This window comes from Rattus norvegicus, chromosome 8 (genome assembly GCF_036323735.1).
Source record: "Rattus norvegicus strain BN/NHsdMcwi chromosome 8, GRCr8, whole genome shotgun sequence".
Taxonomy (NCBI): Eukaryota; Metazoa; Chordata; class Mammalia; order Rodentia; family Muridae; genus Rattus; species Rattus norvegicus.
The window spans coordinates 49,694,918-49,718,428 of record NC_086026.1 but is presented as its reverse complement, the minus strand read 5'-3'; the positions used below and the strand labels follow the sequence as shown (position 1 = coordinate 49,718,428).

General features: G+C 45.2%; 1 protein-coding gene across 13 annotated transcripts in view; it reads left to right on the top strand.

Annotated features, from left to right (window-relative positions):
- Gramd1b (GRAM domain containing 1B) overlaps positions 1-23,511 on the top strand; it is a 239,324-nt gene that overhangs the window by 72,537 nt on the left and 143,276 nt on the right. For 2 of the 13 annotated variants that reach the window (XR_010053942.1, XM_063265089.1), the window contains exon 2: positions 22,966-23,044. The exons of 8 other annotated variants lie outside the window; for them this stretch is intronic. Coding sequence is in view for 3 of the 5 variants with exons in the window: in XM_063265089.1 (XP_063121159.1) it covers positions 22,974-23,044 (71 nt within the window). In the remaining 2 variants the exon portion in view is untranslated. Of the gene's footprint in view, positions 1-913; positions 3,802-3,822; positions 12,116-22,965; positions 23,045-23,511 lie in introns of those variants that run through there. 3 more of the 13 variants (XR_010053943.1, XM_063265100.1, XM_063265101.1) reach the window with 3 other exon arrangements.

Below are 23,511 nucleotides of genomic sequence, written 5' to 3'. Positions count from 1 at the left end.
AGGGCCGTCTAGGGCCCTAGGGCATTCTGGTGGAAACTTCCGGGACCAAAGCTGGAGCTTATCGCGTCACCTTGGCATCTTCAGACACTGCCAGGGCACCAGGGCTAGCGAATTTGTCTCCACAGACCAGAACTAGGGACTTTAAATTCCTTGATGTGTTTGACATAGGTTCATGCTGCGTTTCATTTCTTGATCCTCACAGCAAAATGACAATACTTCTCAGTTATTATCAGTGTTATCGGTTAGCATTTCTTGAGCCCTTATTCAGCGGGCTGGGGTGAGTGTTTCACCCCGAGGATGGAATTTGGAGAAATTAGGTAGATAGTACTATATGATTCCATGGTACAGGTGGAGGTAGCCGAAGACTAGTGACAGAAGTTTAAATGGCGCCTCCACATGGATTTCCGAATTTCATTTCACTTTTTGTCATTTTTTCTACACTAAGATGCCGGTACAGGCCCATGTTGCCTATGTAGAGGTGAAGTATTTACATTTTCTACCTCAACACAGACGCATCTCTCTATCACCATGCCAGCTCCAGTTTTGCTAGGGAGATGTTTACTGTCCACATTCAAGAACTGGCATGAAGCTCACAGGGTAATTCCCCAAGCCTTGGAGGCATGTGCCCGAGTGAGTGTGTGTGTGTGTGTGTGTGTGTGTGTGTGTGTGTGTGTGTGTGTGTGCGTGATGCTTCAGGAAGTTGCCCTTGGTGGCCTGGAGTCCCCACCACTCATGGATACCATGTTCCCTCTTCCATTTACTTCTGGACTCAGGGGGTATGACCATTAGCAGATGTTTGTACTATTGGGTAGGGGGGCGTTGCTGTTATTGTTGTTGGTGGTAACCAAGACATGCATCACTTTAATGAAAATTTATTCACCCTATCGGCTCACTGTCATTCATTTTCATTTAGGAATTGTCCGTTGAGTGGGTCTCAAGAGCTCAAGTGGGTCACCAGCTAGTGTGGTGATCTAAGAAGGGTCTCCGGTGTATGAAGGGGTATGGAAGCTAAGTTTGTTGGGACACTAGAACCCCCCAAAAAAAGTTTGCCTAGCACACCTCCAGCACTTCTGCAATAAACTAAATAAATAAAGTTGTGTGGTACCTACTTGCAGTCCTAGAACTCGGGAAGAAGACGAGGAGGATCCTTGGAGTCTGAGATAGGCGCAGGTTACATGGAATGATTGACCTCTTAAAAACCACAAACCAAACCAAGCCAAACTAAATCCAAACCAACTAACCATATAACAAAAGGAGTTGAGATACACACATTTCATTCACACTGAAGTGATGGAGCCATTGGAAGATTTACACTATGTCATCTGTAGTGATTGTACGAGAAAAGGCAAGCTTGGAGACATGGGGGAAGGCTGGAGAGGGAGAGGCTCAAATTATGAAAAATGCGGAAAGGACAAAACAAAAGAAAATCGTGAGATGTGTGTGAGGTCAGGTGCATGTGATGGACTCAGGGAACAATATGGTCAAAATCGAAAGAAACAAGCATATGATGTGTCTTCATGGAGGTCTGAAGGAGGTGAACCCTCCTGAGTCTTCCTGGCTTCTCCCATTGATTCACTACAGAATGTCTTTCCTGTCTGCAATGGCTGTACAGGTTCTCTCAGTTATGGACCTTGGGCGCAACAAGTCTTTCTTTTCCAGCCCACCACCCTGTTTCCTTTCCTATAGAGCACAGGGAAGGGAGGATTGGTGGAGGCTAATCTCACACTAAACCATGACTTTTCCTCAAATGTGAGAGACCCTGGAAGAAGCACTGACATTCTGTCACAGATACAGAAGACAAAATGGAGAAAGTCTAGCAGTGCTGCCTAAGGGAGGCCTGTGGAGCAAAGAAATGTAAGGAAACTGGTTCTGATCTTGAGAGTTATTTAAAGGCATGGTGGGATTTTTTTTTTGGTGGTGTAGGGAGGATAGCATTAAAAAGAGGAAGTTTATTTTACCTCCTGACTATGACTTAAGACAGTTCTTTTATGTTCTTGTTTGTTGGGTTGGAAGAAAATCTTCCATCCCCTGGTATCTCCATGGAGATTGGTTCCAGTTCTTTCTGGGGTCACCATGCTCCTTATAGAAAGTGGCATATTATTTGCTTATAACCCATACATATTTTCCCATAGGTATAATTTTTCAGTGTGTGTGTGTGTGTGTGTGTGTGTGTGTGTGCGTGCATGCGTGTGTGTGTGTGTGTGTGTGTGTGTGTGTGTGTGTGTGTTATGTATGCATGTGCCTGTGGAGGTCAGAAGACAACCTTCAGGAATTGAGTCTCTCCTCATACCATGCAGATTCCAGGAACTGAACTGAAGTCTTTAGGCTCGGTGTCAAGTGTCTTTGTCCACTGACCCATCTTGATGGCCCATGTTCTCATACACTTTAAATCCTCTCTAGGTATCTTCTAATACCTAGCATAATGCAAATGCTATCTGAAGAATTGCTATACTGTGTTATTTAGAGAACAAGGATAAGGACATGATGTCTGGGTCGTATGTGCATAGAGGTGCATGTCTGTAATCTGTGTGTTAGGGACACTGAAAGAGGATGGCCAGTAGTAACTCAGGGCCAGCCTGGGCTATATAGTGATATCTAGTCTAAAATAAAGTCTACCTGTGTTTGGTATAGTTTTTATGGATTCTTTCTATCTATAATCTATTGGGTCTAGAGATACAGAACTTGGAGATACAGAAGGCCAAATGTATATGTAGAAAATGGCAGACTAGCTAGGAATCATGGGTCGTTCTTGGCCCTATAATGAATTTGAGACCAGCCTTGTCTAAATAGTACTGTGTCCAAAACAGTTGGAGATACAAAAGGCCAACTGTGTATGTACAAAAAGGCGGACTGAGCTGGGAATGTAGGTGATCCTGGCTTATATAGTGAATTTGAGACCAGACTGCTAATTGATGCTGTATGTGTATTCTAAACACACAAAGTAACCAATACAAAATCAGAGCCAAACCCACACAAAACAACACAACGGTGGACTACTTGCCCACACTTGTCCATCCCGTGTGTTCACTGCCTAGTACCTGCCTTCCTGTGGTGACCCATAGACAGACATTCATTGATGAAATACCAGTAACGAGAAGTTCATTTCCTCTTTCTGAAGTGGAATTCTCCTTGTTCACAAGTCAGAGAAAATTTCAGGGGAGAAGACAGGTCCAGATCTGAGGTTTATAAGATAGATTTATTGAAATATGATTTACATGCCATACAAACTCCAAATCCCACTGGATTTGAGGCTCAGCGTCTAGCTCAGTAGTAGAGCACTTGCAGGAGTACTGGGCCCTGTGGGAAAAAATATTTAATACCGGGATGGAAAAGAAGTATTTAATTCAGTTTTTATAGTGATAAATGGGTAGACACATCCCCATGGATAATCTTAAAACACCTTTTGTCAACACACACACACACACACACACACACACACACACACACACAGAGAGAGAGAGAGAGAAAGAGAGAGAGAGAGAGAGAGAGAGAGAGAGAGAGAGAGAAAGACTCTCACACAACCGTGCCCTCACAAGGCCCCAGCCCTGCAACTTCATCATGAGCTTTAGATGTCCACTAATCTGCTTTTTTTAAAAATAGAGAGCTGAATTTTACAAGACCAAATATCTGTGGAAGGTGGAAGTAGATGACTATCATACTCTTTTCTGTTACTATAACAAAAACCCTGAGACTAGATAATTTTATTTATTTATTTATTTATTTATTTATTTATTTATTTATTTATTTATTTATTTATTTGGTCAGGGTCTCGTGTATCCAAGCTTGGTCTTGGACTATTCATCTTCTTGCCTCTACTCCCAGATGCTGCGATTACAAGTGTGTATCACCTCTGGCTTTAGTTTCCTCCATCTGCCCAGTGGGGAACACGCGCAGGTTCTGAACGATGACCACCTGGATGGGACAAGCTCTTGGAATTAGTACTGTCACAAACCACCACCAACAATAAAATAGGAGGAAAAGAATCAATAACTGCGTATGATCTCAAATCTCGTGATCAGAAATGGTTGTGGTAATGGTTTGAGGGAAAAAAAAAAAAACAAAAACAAAAAAAGAAACAAAACCCAAGGATGAGGGTCTCTCTATGGCCTCCTGAATTCTGAGAGGAAAATCAGAAATCAGGCAATGCCATGTCTCCCAGGGGTGTATGTTGTGAAGACAAAGCTGACAAGGGACAATTGAATTGGGTTGTGTGCAACTGTAGCCCGTCTTTCTGGAGAATCAAGAATACTTTCTTTGCTTGCCTTCTTTGGACACAATCATAACTATAACGTTCTAGACCACCTCTCACTGAGCTATCCTGCACCCCTTTCTTTTTTTTTCCTGCACCCCTTTCTTTGGGAAATCCCTACCCTGTAACAGCTGCTCACAGGCTGGCAGACTAACTACTGGAGGGTAATGTTTTTGTTTGCTCCACATCTGACCTTTGGTAACGGTTCCCACCAAGTCTGCCCCACCTGGTGTGTTGGGGTAACTCTGTAGTGCTGGTTTAGGTCTTTGACATGTTTATCTTGATTCTCCATCGCTTTCTCTGACAGCTGGAGGAAGATCTGCTTCAAGCTTCAGGCAGTTCGCAGGGAGCAGGGTGGGTTTGTTCATCCAGACTTCTACTCAATCAGACTCGACTCGGTTATTCTTTATAGAGTCGTCGATTCAGTGTGTGCTCTGCTCTGTGTGGCAGAGAAAAAGAAACTCGTGTCCCTCTTAACGTGAAGTAACAGATCCATGCCAAGGGACTGTGAATGGTTAGGGTACAGTGTGAGCAGTCAACTCAGGATAGGGTTAAGAAGAGAAGATTCCTACCGGTCCCATAATCCTTTGAGGCCTGGAGTGAGTCTTATTTTGTGCCAAGTTTCCTGCTAGGTGTCTTAAATACATGATCATTGTTAATCCTCATAACAAACCCGTGGGGGTAGGCTTCATGAGGGAAGAGACTGTGGTCAGAGAGATTAACTTGTTCCTGGTCTAACAAGAGCATGGCACATGTGAACCATGTACTTGTTCCAGTGCCGAGTTCTTTACAGTTCTGTGCTATCTGGCCTTGAATGCTCGAGAAGGTGTAGGTGTGGAGGAGTTGCTTGTGCAAGATGGGAATTCACGAGTCGGGGGAAGCTGCTGATCCAGTTTGGGTTGGGGATATGTGGGAAGCACAGCTGTGTGGGGGTGACAATGATGGTTGGGGTGGGACTCCCCCAGAAGAGGCAGCCTGCCTTTGCCTATAGATGTGGTTTCTAGATTAAAATAGTTTGTGGAAACTGATACGTGGAGATGGAGCCCTGTGGGCTGATTTACGATGGCCAGGTTCCTCTGTGGGAGTTGGTATTTCTGGAGTTTCCAGAGTGGTTACGTGCTCAGCCAATTACAGGAAACCAGGATGCATGTGGGACAGAATAACCAGTGATAAATCCCACCCCCTCTTGGTTAGTTGCTCCCAGATACCGTGTATCCCCCAGTTGCTAGGCTCCTCGCTGATGGTGGCTTCTGGTGTGCTCAGTTTCCGTTAAGGCGCCTGAATGGCTAAGCTGCCAGTGGGGACTTTTCTTCCTGACCCTAGTGAGTAAGCTGCCAACTCTGGAGGAGGTGTTTAGATGCCGGACATGGTTGCTGGGTTGCTGTGTGGACAAAGAGCTTTAGGTAGACCGAGAGGTTTTCCTGGCACCGTTGTCTTCTTAGGATCTCCCCCTTACAGACCAAAGCTGTGTGTGACTTACCAGGCGGCTGTGCATAGGGTGTGAAGGAGGACATAGGTTTTTAATTATCTTGGGGGGAGGGGAAAACAACTTTAGAGAGAGAGGAGGTTTCCTTCTCTCTGGGGAGAGGGTTCAAACCTCTCTCAGGAATTCAGAATGAAAATCAAAGCTGGCCTTTCCAGTGGGAGAAGGGAGACAGGATACAGATACTTTGAGCTGTTGAAAAGAGATGTCAAGACAAGGGCCTGCCACCCCATGCTCCCAGTGGCAGCCACATATCACTTCTAGAGGCAGTACTGAGCTGGTGGTGTAGCTCAGTGGTAGAGGGCCAGCTTTGCAGGCATGAGGCTACAGGTTCAATCCCCTATACCTCATAACAAACAAACAAACAAACAAACAAACAAACAAACAAACAAATGAAATAGTGGGGTAGTATTGATTTTAGATGTTATCAGTTGCGTTTCTTGACTTTTGAGTTAAGTTACATAGTTTAACAGTGCTAGAAAAATGTCTGTGCATAGCTAAAGGCTGTTGGTAGAAAACAGTGATAAGAAAAAGACCTTGGGGTGTTTCTCTGGAGACCCCCAAAGAGTTTTTGTTCTTAGTCAGATGGTGTGAAGCTTTCTCTGCTTCCTGTGCGTTCTCTGACAGGGCCAAGACTCAGATTGGTCAGACCTGATCTGAAGATGTGTTTTTTTTTCTTCTTTTTTAAATGAGGTGACCAGACAAGCCACGATGGCTTGCAAGCTGCGTCTCAGACCTGTGCCCTGAAATCTTGGTTAGCCCCTAACTGGACTCTGGCATCTCCAGAGCATCAGGCTCTTTTGGGGTCCTCTTCCTGATAGCACATTGCTCTAGTCAAGCCTAACCCTAGTCTCTCCTCTGCCTTGAGGTCTGACTATAGCTGTTTGCTGTTTTGCTGTTCCTGGCTAGTGAGTTTAGCCATGAAATGGTGAGGCAGAGGGAAGGACTGAGAAAGATAGCAAACTCTTCCCCCCACCTCTCTCTCTTTCAGCTATGGTAAAAGAATTTGTCTGCGGTCCCACTTTGGGTATAGTGTAATGAGGTACACTGGCCACTTCCATAGCACCCCCATGATTGTATCCTGGCTGCTGTATCAGAAGGAGGGGCACAAAACAGACCCTAGGTCTTCCTGTCTTGCTGTTGTGATACCGATAACTTTGGATTCTGCCGGGTGCGAGCCCTTGAACCTTAAGAAATGTGAATGTTTAAAAAAATAACACTGTCCTGCTGTAAGCAATTTGCTACAGCAACGAAAAAAATGAGTCAAACAGTGACCATAGCAGGATCTGTCCCAATAAGGAGGAAAAGGTTATTCTAGTGACACTTTTTGTTTGTTTCAGACAGGGGCTCTTGTAGCTTAGGCTAGCCTTGAAAATACTATGTAGCTGAGGATGACTATGGACTCCTGATATGCCTGGATTCACTTCCTGAGTGCTGGGATTACTGAATGTACTATGATGCTCAGCTCTTAATCTCTCTCTCTCTCTCTCTCTCTCTCTCTCTCTCTCTCTCTCTCTCTCTCCCTCCCTCCCCCCTCTCTCTCCATCTATCTGTCTATCATCTATCTATCCTTTTTCCAGATAGGGTCTTGTTTTGTAGCCCCCGATGGCATGGCCTAGACTATGCAATCCAGACTGTTCTCATACAGCCCACCTGCTTCAGCCTAGAAAGTGCTATACAGATGTTTATCACTATGCACAGCTTAGTGACACATTTTTGAAAAGCTCTCCAAGGGTCTTCAAGTTTGTTGTTGTAAGACCAAACAAAATAGTGTTTAAAGTCAACAATCACAGCCGTTCTAATAAAATAACTAGCTAATTGTAAAATTTAGGGTTGTAGGAAACAGGAAAATAGTTTAAAATCGACTCTCAGTGCTGTATTATTTCCTGGTATTCTTTTATTCCTTGTTCAGTTTTCAAGTTGGGAGGCTTTGGGAGTCATGAGTCCCCCACTGTAATAAACTCAGGTGTATCGAGGGGGCACATGGTCTGTAAGAGGCACTCACTGCTGATTCTGTGGGCTTTCAGACAGCCTAGACTGGAACCTGGGACAAGAGCTACACACGCCTTGTATTATACCACAGGCCATCCCTTGAGTTTGCCTCAAGGTTTTCTTGTTATAGGACTGCAGCAGTTCAAAGCCAGTGGCACATTTCCAGAAGCTATTCAGTCAGTAGTAACCAGCCTCGTTAGTTCAGCGCTATGTCATGTGGAAATATCTCCCATTGGAGGCCACTCCAGGGGCAAGAGTGGCCTCAGCAAGGTAAGCCTTTTCAAGTGTCTGGCATGAGTGAACTGAGCACGGGTGTGACCCCTTCGCTTGAGCCTCGTTAGGTGGCCTGTGCCGTCTTGAATTAACATCATCATATAGCCCCATGGTTCATTTTCACTCTCTGGCACTTTTCCTTCTTCTCCATCTGTGCCCAAAGATTTTCACCTGTAGGAGCAGTGGGTTCAGTCATCATGTTGGTCCAGATTTCTGGATGTAGTGCCAGTCAAGAGGTTCTTCTCCTATCTCCCCTATTTGTAGGAGGTGGGTGACTTGGGGGCCATTTTGAACAATAGGCTGTTGTTGTAAAAATATAAAAATAAAAAATGGTATAGTTTGTCTTTTACCTCGCTAGGTCCACACTGCAGTGCCCCAAGATATCTGCTGGATATCTTGGTGGAATCACACACATCCCAACTCCGCGGCAGCCCATTGTCTGCTTCTGCTGCACACTTTCCTACACTCAAACCGTCACATAAAAGAACATACAACACAATAATCTTAGATCCAGTTGATAAGATCCATTCCTTAGGAACATAAATAACAACCTGTAAATACACAGAGCAGAATCTTAACATCACCTGCCATGGCTTCTCACTATCTCCTCTGTCCTGTCTCCTCCCTTTTCCTCCAGTCTCCTCCTCTTCCTTCATACTTTTCTCCCGCCCATCCTTCCTTCTCCTCCAATGACAGGCCTCCTTCTATCTTGTACCTGCCCCTCACCTGTACTTTACAAATTCAATGGGGAGAAGGTTCTGGTGAAGTCACCTGAGTCCTGAGTACGTGACGAGGCAGCTGTCCTTGGAGCAGTGGAATTAGCATCAAAATACAGATAACTTCAGTGCAAACCACAACAATAGGCCACGAACTCCCCCTCGTGTGTGTGTGTGTGTGTGTGTGTGTGTGTGTGTGTGTGTGTGTGTGCACGCTCTTGCAAATATATGTTTGAATAAGTCTTTGGATACCTGCAGAAGAAGGCACTGCATATCCTGGAACTGGAGTTATAGGAAGTCGTGGGTTATCTGAAGTGGGATGTGGGTGCTGGGAACAAAATTGTGGTCCCCTGCAAGAACAGCAAGCTGTCTTAACCATTGAGTCATCTTTCTGCATTGAATCTTAACCTCAGGACTTCTAGATAAGGATAGACAGCCTGCCCCATGAGATTGTAGGAATTCTGACAATGAGTCTAAAAATATAGTTACAGTTTTTTTTACTTTGGAACTAGCCATGCATCCAACAGTTGCAGTTTCAGTCCTGGTCATGGGACTACTGCTTCTTCTCCTCCTTTGTGACAGGGTCTATCATATGGCTCTAGGCTGTTTCGGAAATCACTATGTAGATCAGGTTGGCTTGGACCTCTCAGAGATCTACCTCTCAAGCTCTGAGATTAAAGCCGTGCACCAGCACACTCAGCACTGTATGTGTGGCTTCTGTATCAGGTAGGGGGAAAGCGTTGAGACTGTATGAGGTGAAAAGAAGAAAGATGAAAAGAAAAGGAGCGATATGGGTGAGTAGCTCAGGGCTGTAGTGTGGTTGTCTGGCTTGGGTTTAACTCTAGCTCCAAAGACAGCTGCTATGGCTTGACTGTGAACGCCCAGAATTTATATATGTTTCTTGATCCCCAAATTCATGTCAACGTTATTGGGAGTTCCAGCCCAGAGGAGGCAATTAGGAAACAAAGATGTTGGAGCCTTCATGATGCCACTGATGACTTTAGAAGAAGAGGAGACGCTAAAGCTAGGCTGCTTACCGCCTCACCTCATGGTGCCCCTCCCACCTGAAAGGAAGCATGAGGAAGGCCCTGAGCAGCGTGTGCTGCTATGATGTCTCTGTAACCAAGACCCAAATCATCCTCCGGCCTTCTAAATGATCCAGGCTTGTGTGTTCTGTTCTGGCACTACAAAGTGAATTATCAAGCCAGCGTTTCTCCCTGCCTTTCTTTCTTAGGTCTGCCACAAAAGAGCACAATCGACCTGGTGGGAATGTTCCCATCATTCCAGTTTTGTCGATTGCAAGCACACGCTCACGAGCTGTTTCTCCATAAACCTACTGCCCCCAAGATAATCTTCCCCTTCTAGCTGTTGGATACTCTGGGCTGCTAGGTGTGTTCGCTGTTCTCAATAAATGACGCTTGGACTTCCACAGGGTCTTCTATTGGGTTTTTCGTGGTACCCTGGGCATTTGCATCTTCCAGCAGTTGTGTACTCCAGAGTCAAAAGCAGTACCTATTCCTCATAAGCTCCATTAGAAGCTCTTTATGGCTGTCAGCATTAACTGACCTTGCCAGCTACATGCAACATCTTTCTCCAGAGGTTCCTGCTACATGAACCATCTGTAATTTCTGTCTCTGTTGTTCACATTATGGGCCCCAGAATAGGTTCAGTCCATCCCTGCATTGGTGTGACATAGCCATGTCTACTTATTTCATGGATCCAGGTGGCAGCCATAGATGAACGCACATAATACTTGTAGGTTCTAGGCACCACCTGAACGTGGATGGGGCTCTTCTGATGGCATCAAACTATTCTACCAGGGCCAGGCCAATGGCTGCTACCTTAGAATGAGTAAAAACCTAAGTGCAGGAGACTCCACTGTTGATTTCTTTGACTATTGCAAAAACCAAAAACCAGCATATAATTTGGCCCATATGGCTGTTTTGCTTTTCCTCCTTTCATCTAGAGTGGCATCCTTCCAAACAGGATGCTTTCTGTTCTTGGAATGGCCATGCACCGTGGCAGCAGGTCTTTGTTGATGGGGTGAGAGCCATTTATAGGGCAGTGTCTGAGTGGTGATAGGTCTAGTAGTCTTTCTTGTAGTTCTAGAGTCTGTCTGGATGGGGAGAGGCTCCCTGCTCATATCTCCTCTTAGAGTCTGCAGGCAGCCTGGTCTTGAATAAGCCATTTGAGTTCTGTAATGTCCTCTGCAACGTCCCAGGAGTTGCTGCTCCCATCTCATGGGCCTTTGCAAAAGTCTAGTCTAGGAGCAGCACAGAGATACCCTGGAGGCCATTTATCCATAGTCACACTTCTGTGATACGTGAGCTTGGGCAGCTGCATCCAATTCGTATCGCTCAAAGGACAGAGTCTCATGCTTTCTGCTTCATAGCATGAAGTGTGAGACGCCTTATGAAGTCTTCACAAGGTTTATGCGTATAACACAGTCAGGTAAGACAGATCAACTACTTCACTTAAAGCCTCTCTGGAGCATACCAAGTCTCCTACAGGTTGCTAGCTTAATACCATGAGTCTGTGCTTGTCAATCAGAGTTGCCACTGCGATTTTAACAACAGGTTAGGTTTGTTACCATTCTCAGCAAGGCAAATGTTTCCCAGACAGAATTTGACACACCATTTTTTTTCCTCCTTCGTCAATGAGACCCCTTTATACATTCTAACCTTTAAAGTTTATTACCCCTTACAAGCTCATTCTAGTAACCCTCACTAAAGTTTTACCAACTGGATGCTATAGCACAGGGCCCCTCGATCAAAGAGTTCCTTCCCAGCACTTCTGATTAACTCTTTATCAAAAAAAACCTTAAGGCTTCCAGGAAGGTCGTTTAAGGGTCGTCTCTGCCTCCATTAACATCTCTGGCTGTTCCTGATATCATTGGTAGCATTAGATCAGTTTTATCACGAGACATTTGGTTTCTTTCTCTCAAGGGCCGTTCTTCTCCATTTCTGTCCAGACTATGCTGTCATTGGAAAGGCCATTATCTCAATCCCTGTCCTGGTCTAGAAGGCTCTCAGTATTGCTCTTATACCTGACTATGGCCCAAGGAAATCCCAGAGTTTTAAATTTTCCCCAAACTTTAAAAACTGCTCAGCTAAAACAGGAGACCAGCACGGAAGAGCTCTTTTGCTTACCCAGTGGCTCCTAGTTCAGCGTTCACACCTTTGCTTCAACCTCATTAATGGCTAATTTATTCATTCCTTTTCTTCATGTTCCTCTAAAGATTTACATCTTGTTGAAAGGACTACTGGGGCTCACCCCCCTTCTTCTTCTTCTTCTTCTTCTTCTTCTTCTTCTTCTTCTTCTTCTTCTTCTTCTTCTTCTTCTTCTTCTTCTTCTTCTTCTTCTTCTTCTTCTTCTTCTTCTTCTTCCTCCTCCTCCTCCTCCTCCTCCTCCTCCTCCTCCTCTCCCTCCTCTTCCTCCTCCTCTTCCTCTTCCTCCTCCTCCTCCTCCTCCTCCTCCTCCTCCTCCTCCTCCTCCTTCTCCTCCTCCTTCTCCTCCTTATTCTTCTCATGTCTACTTCCAATGCTAATTCCAAGTCAGGTCACCTATTCTGACCCAATAACTACATGCTTTGAATCCCACCTTGAACTTATGCTGTGTTTTTCAATTATAAATGATGTAGATGAAGAGGTATAGAAAGTATATAGAGTTGGGTGTGGGGTAAGAACATATAACTTGAGGATGAATGGAGGGTTTTTCATATTCTTTTTTTTTTTTTTTCGGAGCTGGGGACCGAACCCAGGGCCTTGTGCTTGCTAGGCAAGCGCTCTACCACTGAGCTAAATCCCCAACCCCTCTCATATTCTTTTTAGGTGCAACACCCTTCCAGAACCTCCACAAGTTCAGTAGCCTGAGTGGGAAGTTCAGGGAGTTGTGTTGTCTAAGGTGTTACGGACTTCGATCTTTGGCCTCCTCTCACCTTCTACTTCTTTTCTTCCTTCCTTCCTTCCTTTCTTTCTTTCTTTCTTTCTTTCTTTCTTTCTTTCTTTCTTTCTTTCTTTCTTTCTTTTCCACCTCTTTTCTGATAGTAGGTTGAACTCAAATTCTACCTCCCGTATCTTTTTCTTTGAAATCTCTTCCCACACTCCTCCTCCTCTTCCTCTTCCTCCTCCTCCTCTTCCTCTTCCTCCTCTTCTTCCTCCTCCTCTTCCTCCTCATCCTCCCCCTCCACCACCATCACCACCTTCTCTTTCTTCCACAAGTTCTTGTGTAGCCAAGGCTGACCTCAAACACATGGCTGAGGATAAGATTAAAGTTCTTGGGGCTCAGCGGTTAAGAGCTCTGACTGCTCTTCCAGAGGTCCTGAGTTGAATTCCCAGCAACCACATGGTGGCTCACAACCATCTGTAAAGAGATCCGATGCCCTCTTCTGGTATATACAGTGTACTCATATAGATTAAATAAAAATATTTTTTTTAAAAAAAGATTAAAGTTCTAATTCTCTTGCCCTCCAACTCCAGAATGCTAGGATTACAGAAGCCATGTCCAGTTGATGTGGTCCTGGAGCTCAAATCCAGGGCTTCTCTATGTTAAACAAGCACTCTCCTAATTGGCATCCCTCTGATGTTTAATCACTCAAGTTTCTGAAAGGCTGGGCTAATACTGAGGCTATGCTCATTAGCGTCAGTTCTAGGGTTATCTAGGGGCCTCGTTATCAATAACAAAAGACCTATCTTTTTAGAGAGTCCGGGGGATTTAAGGAGGGAGCACAAATGAAGATGAAATGCCCTTAAGATTATAGTACATGCAGCTCAGTGCCTGGAGAAGCCATGAGGATGTGAAGCCTTACCAAAGCAGGCAGAAGAGCCCTGCCAAGTGCTTATGCCATTTGGCCTCTGTTGTGGTCTTCTGCCCCCAAGCATGTCAGCTAGAGCCAGGCTGACCTCCAAGCAGTCTGCTTGGTCTAGCTAACTTTGTTCCAGGCTGGGTCATTACACTCTGAGGCTCTTTTTGACCTTTTTCATGAGTCTCAGGGTTGGATAGAATGGCAGCAATAAAGGTTATTCTGAGCAGGTGGAACTCCTCCAGAAAACAGCCCTCAAGGGCTGACATGCTCCTGACACTTGGGCCCATGGTGATCCATGTCTCTCTGACACAAGAAGATCGTCCCCCACCTCCCAAAAAGGAGCTAAAAGGAAGACAGAGTATATTGTCTCTCTTGATTGCTTCTGTCTACGTTTTGAGCGATACTTTTAAGAAGGCTTTACTTGAGACCTAGGCAAAGCCCTCATGATATATTTTACTATTTTTTTCTTGCTCTTCCTCAGTGGAGGGAGATAGAAGGGTACCTGCTACCCATTACACTTTATGTTCCATTGGAGACTTATTATTAGTGACCAGGGCCATTTCTTCCACCATATGAGAAGAAATTATGACTTTGTAATGCCAATTAATGAATTCGTTTTTCTGAGGGGGTCTTTGGACTCTGGCCTGGCAGACCGCTTGGGAGGATTTTCAGCTATGCCTGGGGAAGTGACCTGCCCATCCATTCATCAGGATTCACAAGAATACCAAGAGGCCTTTCCTCAAGTGTCTTCTCCATCTTCAGTCACTTCCTAAATGCTTTTGTTTATTGTCAGCTCTTTTGTTTCAGTGTCAGAGAGATTTGTTTTAAAGTTTAGACGAGAGAACTCAAGAGAGGGTGACTTTTGCAGTTCAACAAATACTTATTGGACATTTGTGTGGATGGCCTTGTGCTGTGCGTGTGGGAGCAAGAGAGCATTCATCGGTCCTTCCATAGAGGAGGCCACGATCTAGAAGAGATAATCCCAGTAGACTATCAGACTAAAGCAGGAAAAGAAAATGGGTCTAAGGAAGGGGTCTGCTGGGCAAGAAAGGAGCAGAGGGGAGGGTCCCTTGATGTCCCCCACCTTGCATCACTTCATTCACACTCACCTGCTTCTTCCCTCTCCAGATATGGGGCTAGGGCTATAGCTCAGTTGGTAGAATGCTTGCCTAGTATACATGAAGGCTGGGGTTGAACCCCAAGACCATAAAAACCAGGTGCTGTGGTGCTCCCCTGTTACTCCAGTGCTCAGGAAGTAGAGACAGGAGGGCCTTCATGCTTGGATATATAGGAAGTTGGGTCAGCCTGGGCTACATGAGACACTGTCTCAAAGAAAAAAGGGAGGGAGGGCGGGAGAGAGAGGGAGAGGTAGAGGTAGAGGGAGAGGTAGAGGGAGAGGGAGAATAAGAGGGAGAGGGATAGGGATAGGGAGAGGGAGAGGGAGAGGGAGAGAGAGAGGAAGAAAGAATGTATTTATGCTTTATGCCAGATAGATTGATGAGCTGTTTGATTTAGCTATGAACTTAGAGACCCAACGCAACATAACTGGTCAATGGCTGAGACAATACAGTTTGGATCTCTTGCCACTTGACTGCATTGTCCTCTGTTTCTTGGGGGTCCCATTTGTGTTCATTTATTTTCTGCTTCTGTGATAAAAATACCACGACCAAAAGCAATTTAAGAAAGGGCTTAGTTTGCCTTAGGATTCCAGAGGGGTAGAGTCCATGATGGCGGAGAAGGCACAGCAACAGTCAGGGAGACGGGAGTGAAGGCTTTCTCATCACCGTTTCATTCACACAGAGAAGGGAAGAGTGGGAACAGGAAGGAGGCTGAGGCTATAATCCCAAAACTTCTTCCATCCACACTGTGATATATTCCTCTAGCGAGGCTCTGCTCCCGAAGGTTCCATAAGCTCCCCAAACAGCACCACGAATTGGTGACCAAGTGTTCAACTACGTGAGACTGTGGGAGACGGTTCTCTCTCAAACCAACACAACCTTTGCCAAGAGGGGATCATATTGTGAGTCCCACAGCCCACAGTGTTCAGGCAGCCGCCTTTGGCTGTGTGTGGGGAGGAAGATGAGTTTTTCCTATGATGAATACCCAATAGAGAGGCCAACAGGGCCAATATGAAATGGAGATGTTGGTTCCATTGATTGGTTGGTTCTCTCTGTGGTCTTCAGTCTCAGTGCGATTGACCCTTTCCACCAAGCCTGATGACCTGAGCGCTGTCCCCAGACTCCAAATAATGGAAGAGGACAACTGACTCCATCTGTTATCCTTTGACCTCCATATGTGTGTTATAGCATGAGCATGTGCGTGCATGCGTGTGTGCTTGTGTGTGTGCGACACACACAATCAGCACAGATTTTACTCTGGTTAATGTAAGCAGAAACTGTAGTTTACTGTTGCTCTGATTATTTATGAGCTGCCATTTTTGATCTGTTGGTGAGATCTGGGGGAAAAAATACACGTCATCCTCATTTTTAGAGCGCAGCGACTGTGCTAGCCGTCTGCCAGTGCAGGATGGCCTGTGTAAGGCTCTGGCTCCTTCTCGCCCCTTCTCCTTCCCCACCCCCTTCTGTCTCACACTTCTTCTTCTTCTCAAGCATTTAATGCTAACGTTGGTGCCGTTTACTCATTCTTGGAGGTAATGGTTTCTTTCTATAATAACGATCTTAACTCATCTTACAGGGCTAATAACTGAATCTCTGAGGATGGGTAATTTACAAAGGCAGACGTTGGTTTGCTCAGTGTTCTGGAGGCTGAGAAGTCCAGGATCAAGCCTTCTGAACTCTGTCCTCTGGAGGAATGCTGTCTCCATACATGGTAGAAGAGTAAAGGGCGGGGGGACAATACTCTGTTATGGTGACATTAATCTTACCCAGAAAGGCAAACCTTCATGATCTTCTCTTTCCTAATACTTCCACCATCTCTGTCTCTGTCGCTGTCTCCGTCTCTCTCTGTCTCTGTCTGTCTGTCTGTCTCTGTCTGTCTGTCTGTCTCTCTCTCTCTCTCTCTCTCTCACACACACACACACACACACACACACACACACACACACACACACACACAATTAGCACAGATTTTGAAGGGAACAGACATTAAACTACAGCCATGAGTTTCTTCCCTTTATTTAAAAGTCTCTCTATGGTATAGATGTTTGGGCTCGTAGTTCCACTAGCTAACTCATGTTTCCTATGGCATCACCTCAGCTTGCCTGTCCATCTCTGAACCCATCACCTTTCTCTCTAAACCAGTTCCCCATGCTTAAGACTGGGGACTGCTACCCTTCATCAGGAGGCTCCTCACCTTGGCTGAGAAGGTTCCTTAGATCTGAATTCTGAACCTCCAACTCACCGCCAGTTTCATGGATAGTTTCCACTTTGTCTAGGCCAACCCTTCTCTTTAACCTGGTCTGCAGCAGACTGGGCTGATCGCGCCCCCTGTTTCCTTTTCTGTGTCGGGTACTGCTCTCCCTGACCTCCATGCTCAGGTCATCTAATAAGACAATTTTAACTTCTGAGTCTTCGTAGACATTGCTCCTGTGGATGGGATCTTTCATGACGCTGTCCTATTGATCACTAAGGCCCTCTCCTTTGGCATAGTTAGTTCTTTCTCTGGGGTGGATTTCCTCACTCCAGTGTTCCCTCTAGGGCGGCTGAAGCACCTTGGGGTTCCATGTTCTCACTATGTCCTTGCCGGGGATCTGAATCATGGAGGCAATTCAGTTCATTCACCAAGGAAGCCTTCTGCATGGAACAGAGCAGCAGCTTGGTGAATATGGATTTCAGGAATAAAAACTAAATGATGAACGCAAACGGGAAATTCGATTTTCATGGAATTCAAATATAAATCATCTTCTAGACAAAGCCTCCTCTCGAATCAGAATAATTACCCCCATATGCCACTTATGTAAATGTGAACTGTTCTGTTGGTTTGCTTGTTTGTTTGGTCTGTATCCTCCAGACACCAGGGGTACAGTTCTTTTAAAGGTGAGCTTTATTCAGAGAAACCAGGTTTGGCGTAGTCAGACGGTGAGTGATGGTAGTTGCCTGGCAAGAAGGATAATAGCAGTATAATATTTTGTCTGCCGTTTGATCTGAGGCCCTAGGTACAATCTGCAAAAATCTGTTCGTTCCCCCCTCCAACCCCCCACCAACCCCCAAGCTGATGGGAGCTTTGAAGGGTATTTATTTTTGGAACTGTGGTTGCCATGGTAACAACGCTTCTTATTGTCTTTTGCTTCCGGGTCAGGACACCAGTTGCTTTTCTTGAAGAGGAGGAGGATCTTGGAATAAATGCTTTCTTCCATCAATGCCCACCTCCCAGGTAGTTCAGCCAGTGTTTTGGTGTTTATTAAACACATACTCTGTGCCCGTTAGTGTTCTTGACATCAAACACTTGCATTATCTCCTTCATCCTAGGGGATAGAAACGTAGCAGATGAACAACACAGTGCTAGTTCCTATCCCTTCATCTATTTGTTTCTTAGGCATTGGAGACAGTCTTGCTCTGCTGCCCTGGCTGACCTCAAATGCATCATGCATTCCGCTTTAACTCCCCGGTGCTGGTTTTGAAGGCACAGGTTATGACACCTGCTTCTGCCTATTTGTTTAAAAGCAAATTATTTGGGAACATTACCATGACAGGGTTAGTTTCTTCTCTAAAACGCAACACTCAAGGGTTAGCAGAGCCAGAGTCTACCACAAAGAAAGATGTCGAGCATGGGAGGAGCCGGCGACTGACTGTGCGAAGCCGGCTTCTCTCCTGTTGACAGTAGGACTCCATCTGATTAATCTAATTTGGTGCAGGCATTCAGAACGCAGACACATTTGTTGCTTTGACTTTGTCCAAGACCTTGGGAGATGTCGGGATTAAGCCGAGTGTGTCACTGCCGCTGTCAAGTGCCAGCGTACTTGTTGTACTGGTGTTGGAGCCTCTTGGCCTTCTGAGAGGACCCAAGAGCCCAAGGGTTGCCAATAAAAATTGCCCTTTGTTACCTAGTGCGATGACAGGGCTGGGAGATGGAAGAGAATGGATTTATTGAACCCCTGTGGAGTGAGAAACCTGGAATCCAATGCAGGGGAGAAAAAATAAAGAGGAAGGAGGAAACTCTGGCAACCACTGTTGGGGGTATCCATTCAGACGGGAAAGAATGGTGCCCACAGGGACACAGGTGAAAGATGTGTAGACAGTAGCAATTCATCATAATCTCTTAATCAGAGCAATTCATTGTAATCTCTTAATTAGAGCAGAGCCTTTCAAAGTTCTTTACCAGGAAGGGCAGGGACAGAATTCAATGAATCTTGATGTCTGCCTGAGCATTTACCTCAGTGTCTGGTGTAGCAGGCACTTGTATCATGACAAGTATATGCCAGGATAATCCATTACATCATTGTTCCTACGTCCTGTGGGGAAGGTATACTAAGTATGCCACTCACTCCCTAAGGAATTGAAACGCTCAAGCAGACTGTCGACATGCAACTAAGGGATGATAGAAAACAGACTCCAAAGGGTGGTGGCACGTCCCCTCTCCATCTCTCCTTTTAGGTTTATTCATTCATTCATTCATTTATTTAATGTGTATGAGTGTTTTGACTGCATGTATGTGTGTCTGCCACATGTATGACTGGCCCATACATCAGAAGGGGATACTAGAACCCACTGGAACTAGAGTTATAAATAGTTGTGAGACGACGTGACTGCTGGGAACCGAAACTGGGTCTTCTACGTGAGCAGTGAGTTCCTTTCATTGTAGAGACCTCTCCAGCACTGGCACATTGTTTAATTCATTCCTCTGTTGTTCAGGGCACATATATCCTACATTTTATACACATACACACAGACACACACAAGCACACACACAAATACATAGACACACACAAACAGACACATATACACACAGACACAAACACACACACAGAGAGACACATAGAGACACACACATATACATAGACACACATACATACACAAACACAAACATACACACATATACACACAGACACACATAGAGACACACACAGACACATAGAGACACAGACACACACACATATACATAGACACACATACACACATACACAAACACAAACATACACACATATACACACAGACACACATAGGGACACACACACAGACACATAGAGACACAGAGACACACACATACACACAGACAGAGACACACATAGAGACACAGAGACACACACATACACACAGACAGAGACACACACATACACACAGACACACATACACAAACAGACACACATACAAACAGACACACATATACGCACAGACACAAGCACACATAGAGAGACACATAGACACACACAGACACACACAGGCACACACACAACACATAGACACATACACAGACACACACATAACACAGACACACAGATACATACACAGACACACACAGGCACACACACATGGCGGGGGGGGGGGGAGAGAGAGAGAGAGAGAGAGAGAGAGAGAGAGAGAGAGAGAGAGTTCCAGCATGCCTCTTTCCTTTCAGAACTGAAGCTCTAGTGGGAAGCTTTGACTGGGTTTTGCCTCTGACCACTTCCCACTCTCGTTTACAGACAGACGTTAAACACATCTGAGACACTGGAGAGTGTCAGTGGTGCTTGGCTGCCTGCGTGTGCTTGCCATTGAGCCTTGGTGGGCCTCTGCTCTTCAAGGATACAGTCTAGTTTGCTCATTGTTCATTCATTCCTTTGTTCAATTGCAGATTTTCATTGATCATTTACTTAGCATTCATTGAAAAATGTTGCGAATGACTCTACAGCTTTAAGACATGCAGCTAGTCACTAATCACCGTGACAAAAATCTCCACCAAGAATGACACAAAGGAGGAGAGATTTGTTTTGACTCCTGGTTTCATAGATTTCCTTTCTTTCTTTCTTTCTTTTTAAGGCTTTATTTATTTGTTATATATAAGTACATTGTAGCTGTCTTCAGACACACCAGAAGAGGGCATCAGATCTCATCACAGATGGCTGTGAGCCACCATGTGGTTGCTGGGATTTGAACTCAGGACCTCTGGAAGAGCAGGCAGTGCTCTTAACCGCGGAGCCATCTCTCCAGCCCAGTTTCATAGATTTTCATCCAGGATTGCCAGGTCCGATGTTTTAGTTCCAAGGTGATGTTGAACACCAGAGTCTGCTAGATGTGGCAAAATACAACTGTTTGCCTTGTGGCAATCAAACAGAGAAGAGTTGAAAAGAGACTGATGTCCCCAACTATCCTTCAAACATGTCCCCCAGAAACTCACTTCCTCCATGTAGGCCCCAAGTCCTCGTTTTCATTCCTTTCTAATGATACCATGAACCTGTAAGTCTTTCAATGGATTAACCCATTGATAAGTCAGTGCCCTCATGAGTCAGCCATTTCCCCGAGACCTTATGAGCTGGTCACCTTTAACCAAGGAGCCTCTGGGGAATGTTTTAGAGTTAAGTCGGAACACAGTCAAGTGCCCTAGGGAGCAGACAGCTGTGCTAGGTAATCCTGACGACTTGATCCTGGGAAGGAAATCCTCCGGGGCACGCTACTTCTTAGTGAAGTGTCTTGGGTGGGAGGATTGTCTGAGGAAAGCAGACACCATTTGCTCTCACTGCCATTCATGTCCCAGGATAGGTGGACTGGGGAGTCCTGGCCGTCAGTAATGAACAACCAGCAGATCGGCTTCTTGCCTCTCTTTGGTGATATTTGCAGGGCTGTCAAACTTCCCTTCAGTTTCTTCAGCAGTGAACAGGAAAGGGGTGGGGGTGGGGGGATAAAGAGTTCTCTTTTGTGTTTCACAAGCAGCATTGATACAAAGACTCAAAAGTTAGATATTTTCCGGTTGTCTGACTATTTCTGATTCTGCTCCTCATGGTTATGGACCATCCAGAGCCCCAGAGCGTCTTCACACTGATGGACCACAAATTCAAAACCCCTTTGAGAGTTAATAAGAGGGGTTGGGGATTTAGCTCAGCGGAAGAGTGCTTGCCTAGGGAGCGCAAGGCCCTGAGTTCGGTCCCCAGCTCCGGAAAAAAAACAAATTAGCTCATGGAGAGTTAATAAGAAATTGTTGGTGCTATTCTAATAATGGAATAGCCATTCGTCCAGGTTAGATCATCTAGTACAGATCACACTCATGTGTCTGTCTAAAAAATGTAATATGTATGTATTTAATATATATTATAGCTATGTAGACTTGTGTATATAAGCTTATACACATATATGTATACACCTTTTTCTTTTTAACAGTGAGGATAAAACCCAGGGCCTCAAATGTGCCAGAAGAGCATTCTACCATTGAACTGCGTGCGTGTGCGCGCACACACACACACACACACACACACACACAATTATATATACATAATTATATAGTATATATATATATATCATAGATCTATATCCAGCTGTCTATACACATACATATATACACATATCTTAAAGTTGGATTGCCCCCCCCCCAGAAGCTGGATGCTTTTTGGTCATGGAACAATGACTCAAATTCTCCCTGGGGAGGGGAAAGAATTTGCCTGTTGAATTTCATACTGGTCTTGATGCATTTGGTTTCACACCTATCTACTTCATGGAGAGTTTCGGACTTTACTGTCTTATTATAGATCAGAACAAGACAAACCCTTCTCCATCCCAGAGCCTCTGGGGTCACAGGACACAACTTCACTGTGAAAGCTAGTATCTCTGAGCACAGCGGAGGGATAGCATACACTCTGTTCTTAATAAGAAGCCCTACCCTCGCTCTCCCTCACCAGTCCATATCGATGCTTAGCTGGGTTTGACTTTTATTCTGGTGGCGAGTCCTCTCCTGCTCTCTTGGAGTACAGTTCCCCTCTAGGACAGATTTCCTTTCCTCAGGCTGCTTTGCCTCACCAGTTTCCTCCCACACAAGTAGACGATTGTGATCATTCCCTCCCTTGTAGACAGGTTAGAAGATAAAAAGGTAAAGGAAGCTGTTCTTCAAGGATCCTGGTCCCGGGTAGGCGCTCACACTCCCATTGCTTCTCCTTCTCTCCCTCCACTTTAAGTTTCTGGGAAGGATAGATTTTTATGTTGGTATCATTTAGTGCCCAGCTTGCCCAAGCCCTGGAGCGTGTGGTCACTTGTCTTTGATAGGCTTCTTTCTTGAGCTACTTGAGGTTGGCCAACCTGGAACCGACAGTGGTCTAGAGGGCGGGTAGTGCCTGTATTGTGGTGGCATTTCCTGCTGTACTTCTGGAACTTGATCCCTTTCCTAATGAAGGTGAGGGGATGGCAGGTGACCAGCCGTGGTAACGTTATACACATCCAGCCCGGACCTTGATTTCCTGTGACGTGGCATTGCGTTTGGTGTCAGCATAAGCAGAGTGGGCGCCAGGCTTTGTGGAGAACACGGGTGAATGGAGGGCAGAACTTTGAGTTTACGTTAAGTGACGTTCTTTGATCTGGGGCGTCATTAGGAAAGAAGATGTTCTTGGCACCCAGGAGAAGACAAGACGGGAAATTTAGGAACAACAGAAGTTGTAACAGAGAGTCAAGGTAAGGATTAACTACGTTCTCTAAAAACGCACGCAGACCACGTGTTTTTGAGTTTGGGGGTGGATTTGGGGTTTTACGTGTCTCTGGAAATGTCTTTGCTACCGTCCATAATATGGCGTTTGCGAGATTTTGCACATGTAACCCTCAGGTGTTGAGAAATGCTCCCATTTGCCCGATCTGAATGGGTTTTATGAGCTGCCCTTAATCTTATAGTCTAGTTAGTTATTTTCATTAAGTTCAGCTGTCTATAGTATATATGTGTATATAGAAAAAGATGTTTAAGTCCATTTTCCTCCCAATTGGATCGGGAATGTAGCTCGGTTGACAAAGTGCTTGCCTTGCACGTACAAAGCTCTGGGTTCAATCCTTAGCACTGTATAAACTCAGGAGTTGGAGACAGAAAGATAAGAAGTTCAGAGTCATCCTTAGCTATAGAGTTCCAGTCCGACCTCAGGTATATGACAGTG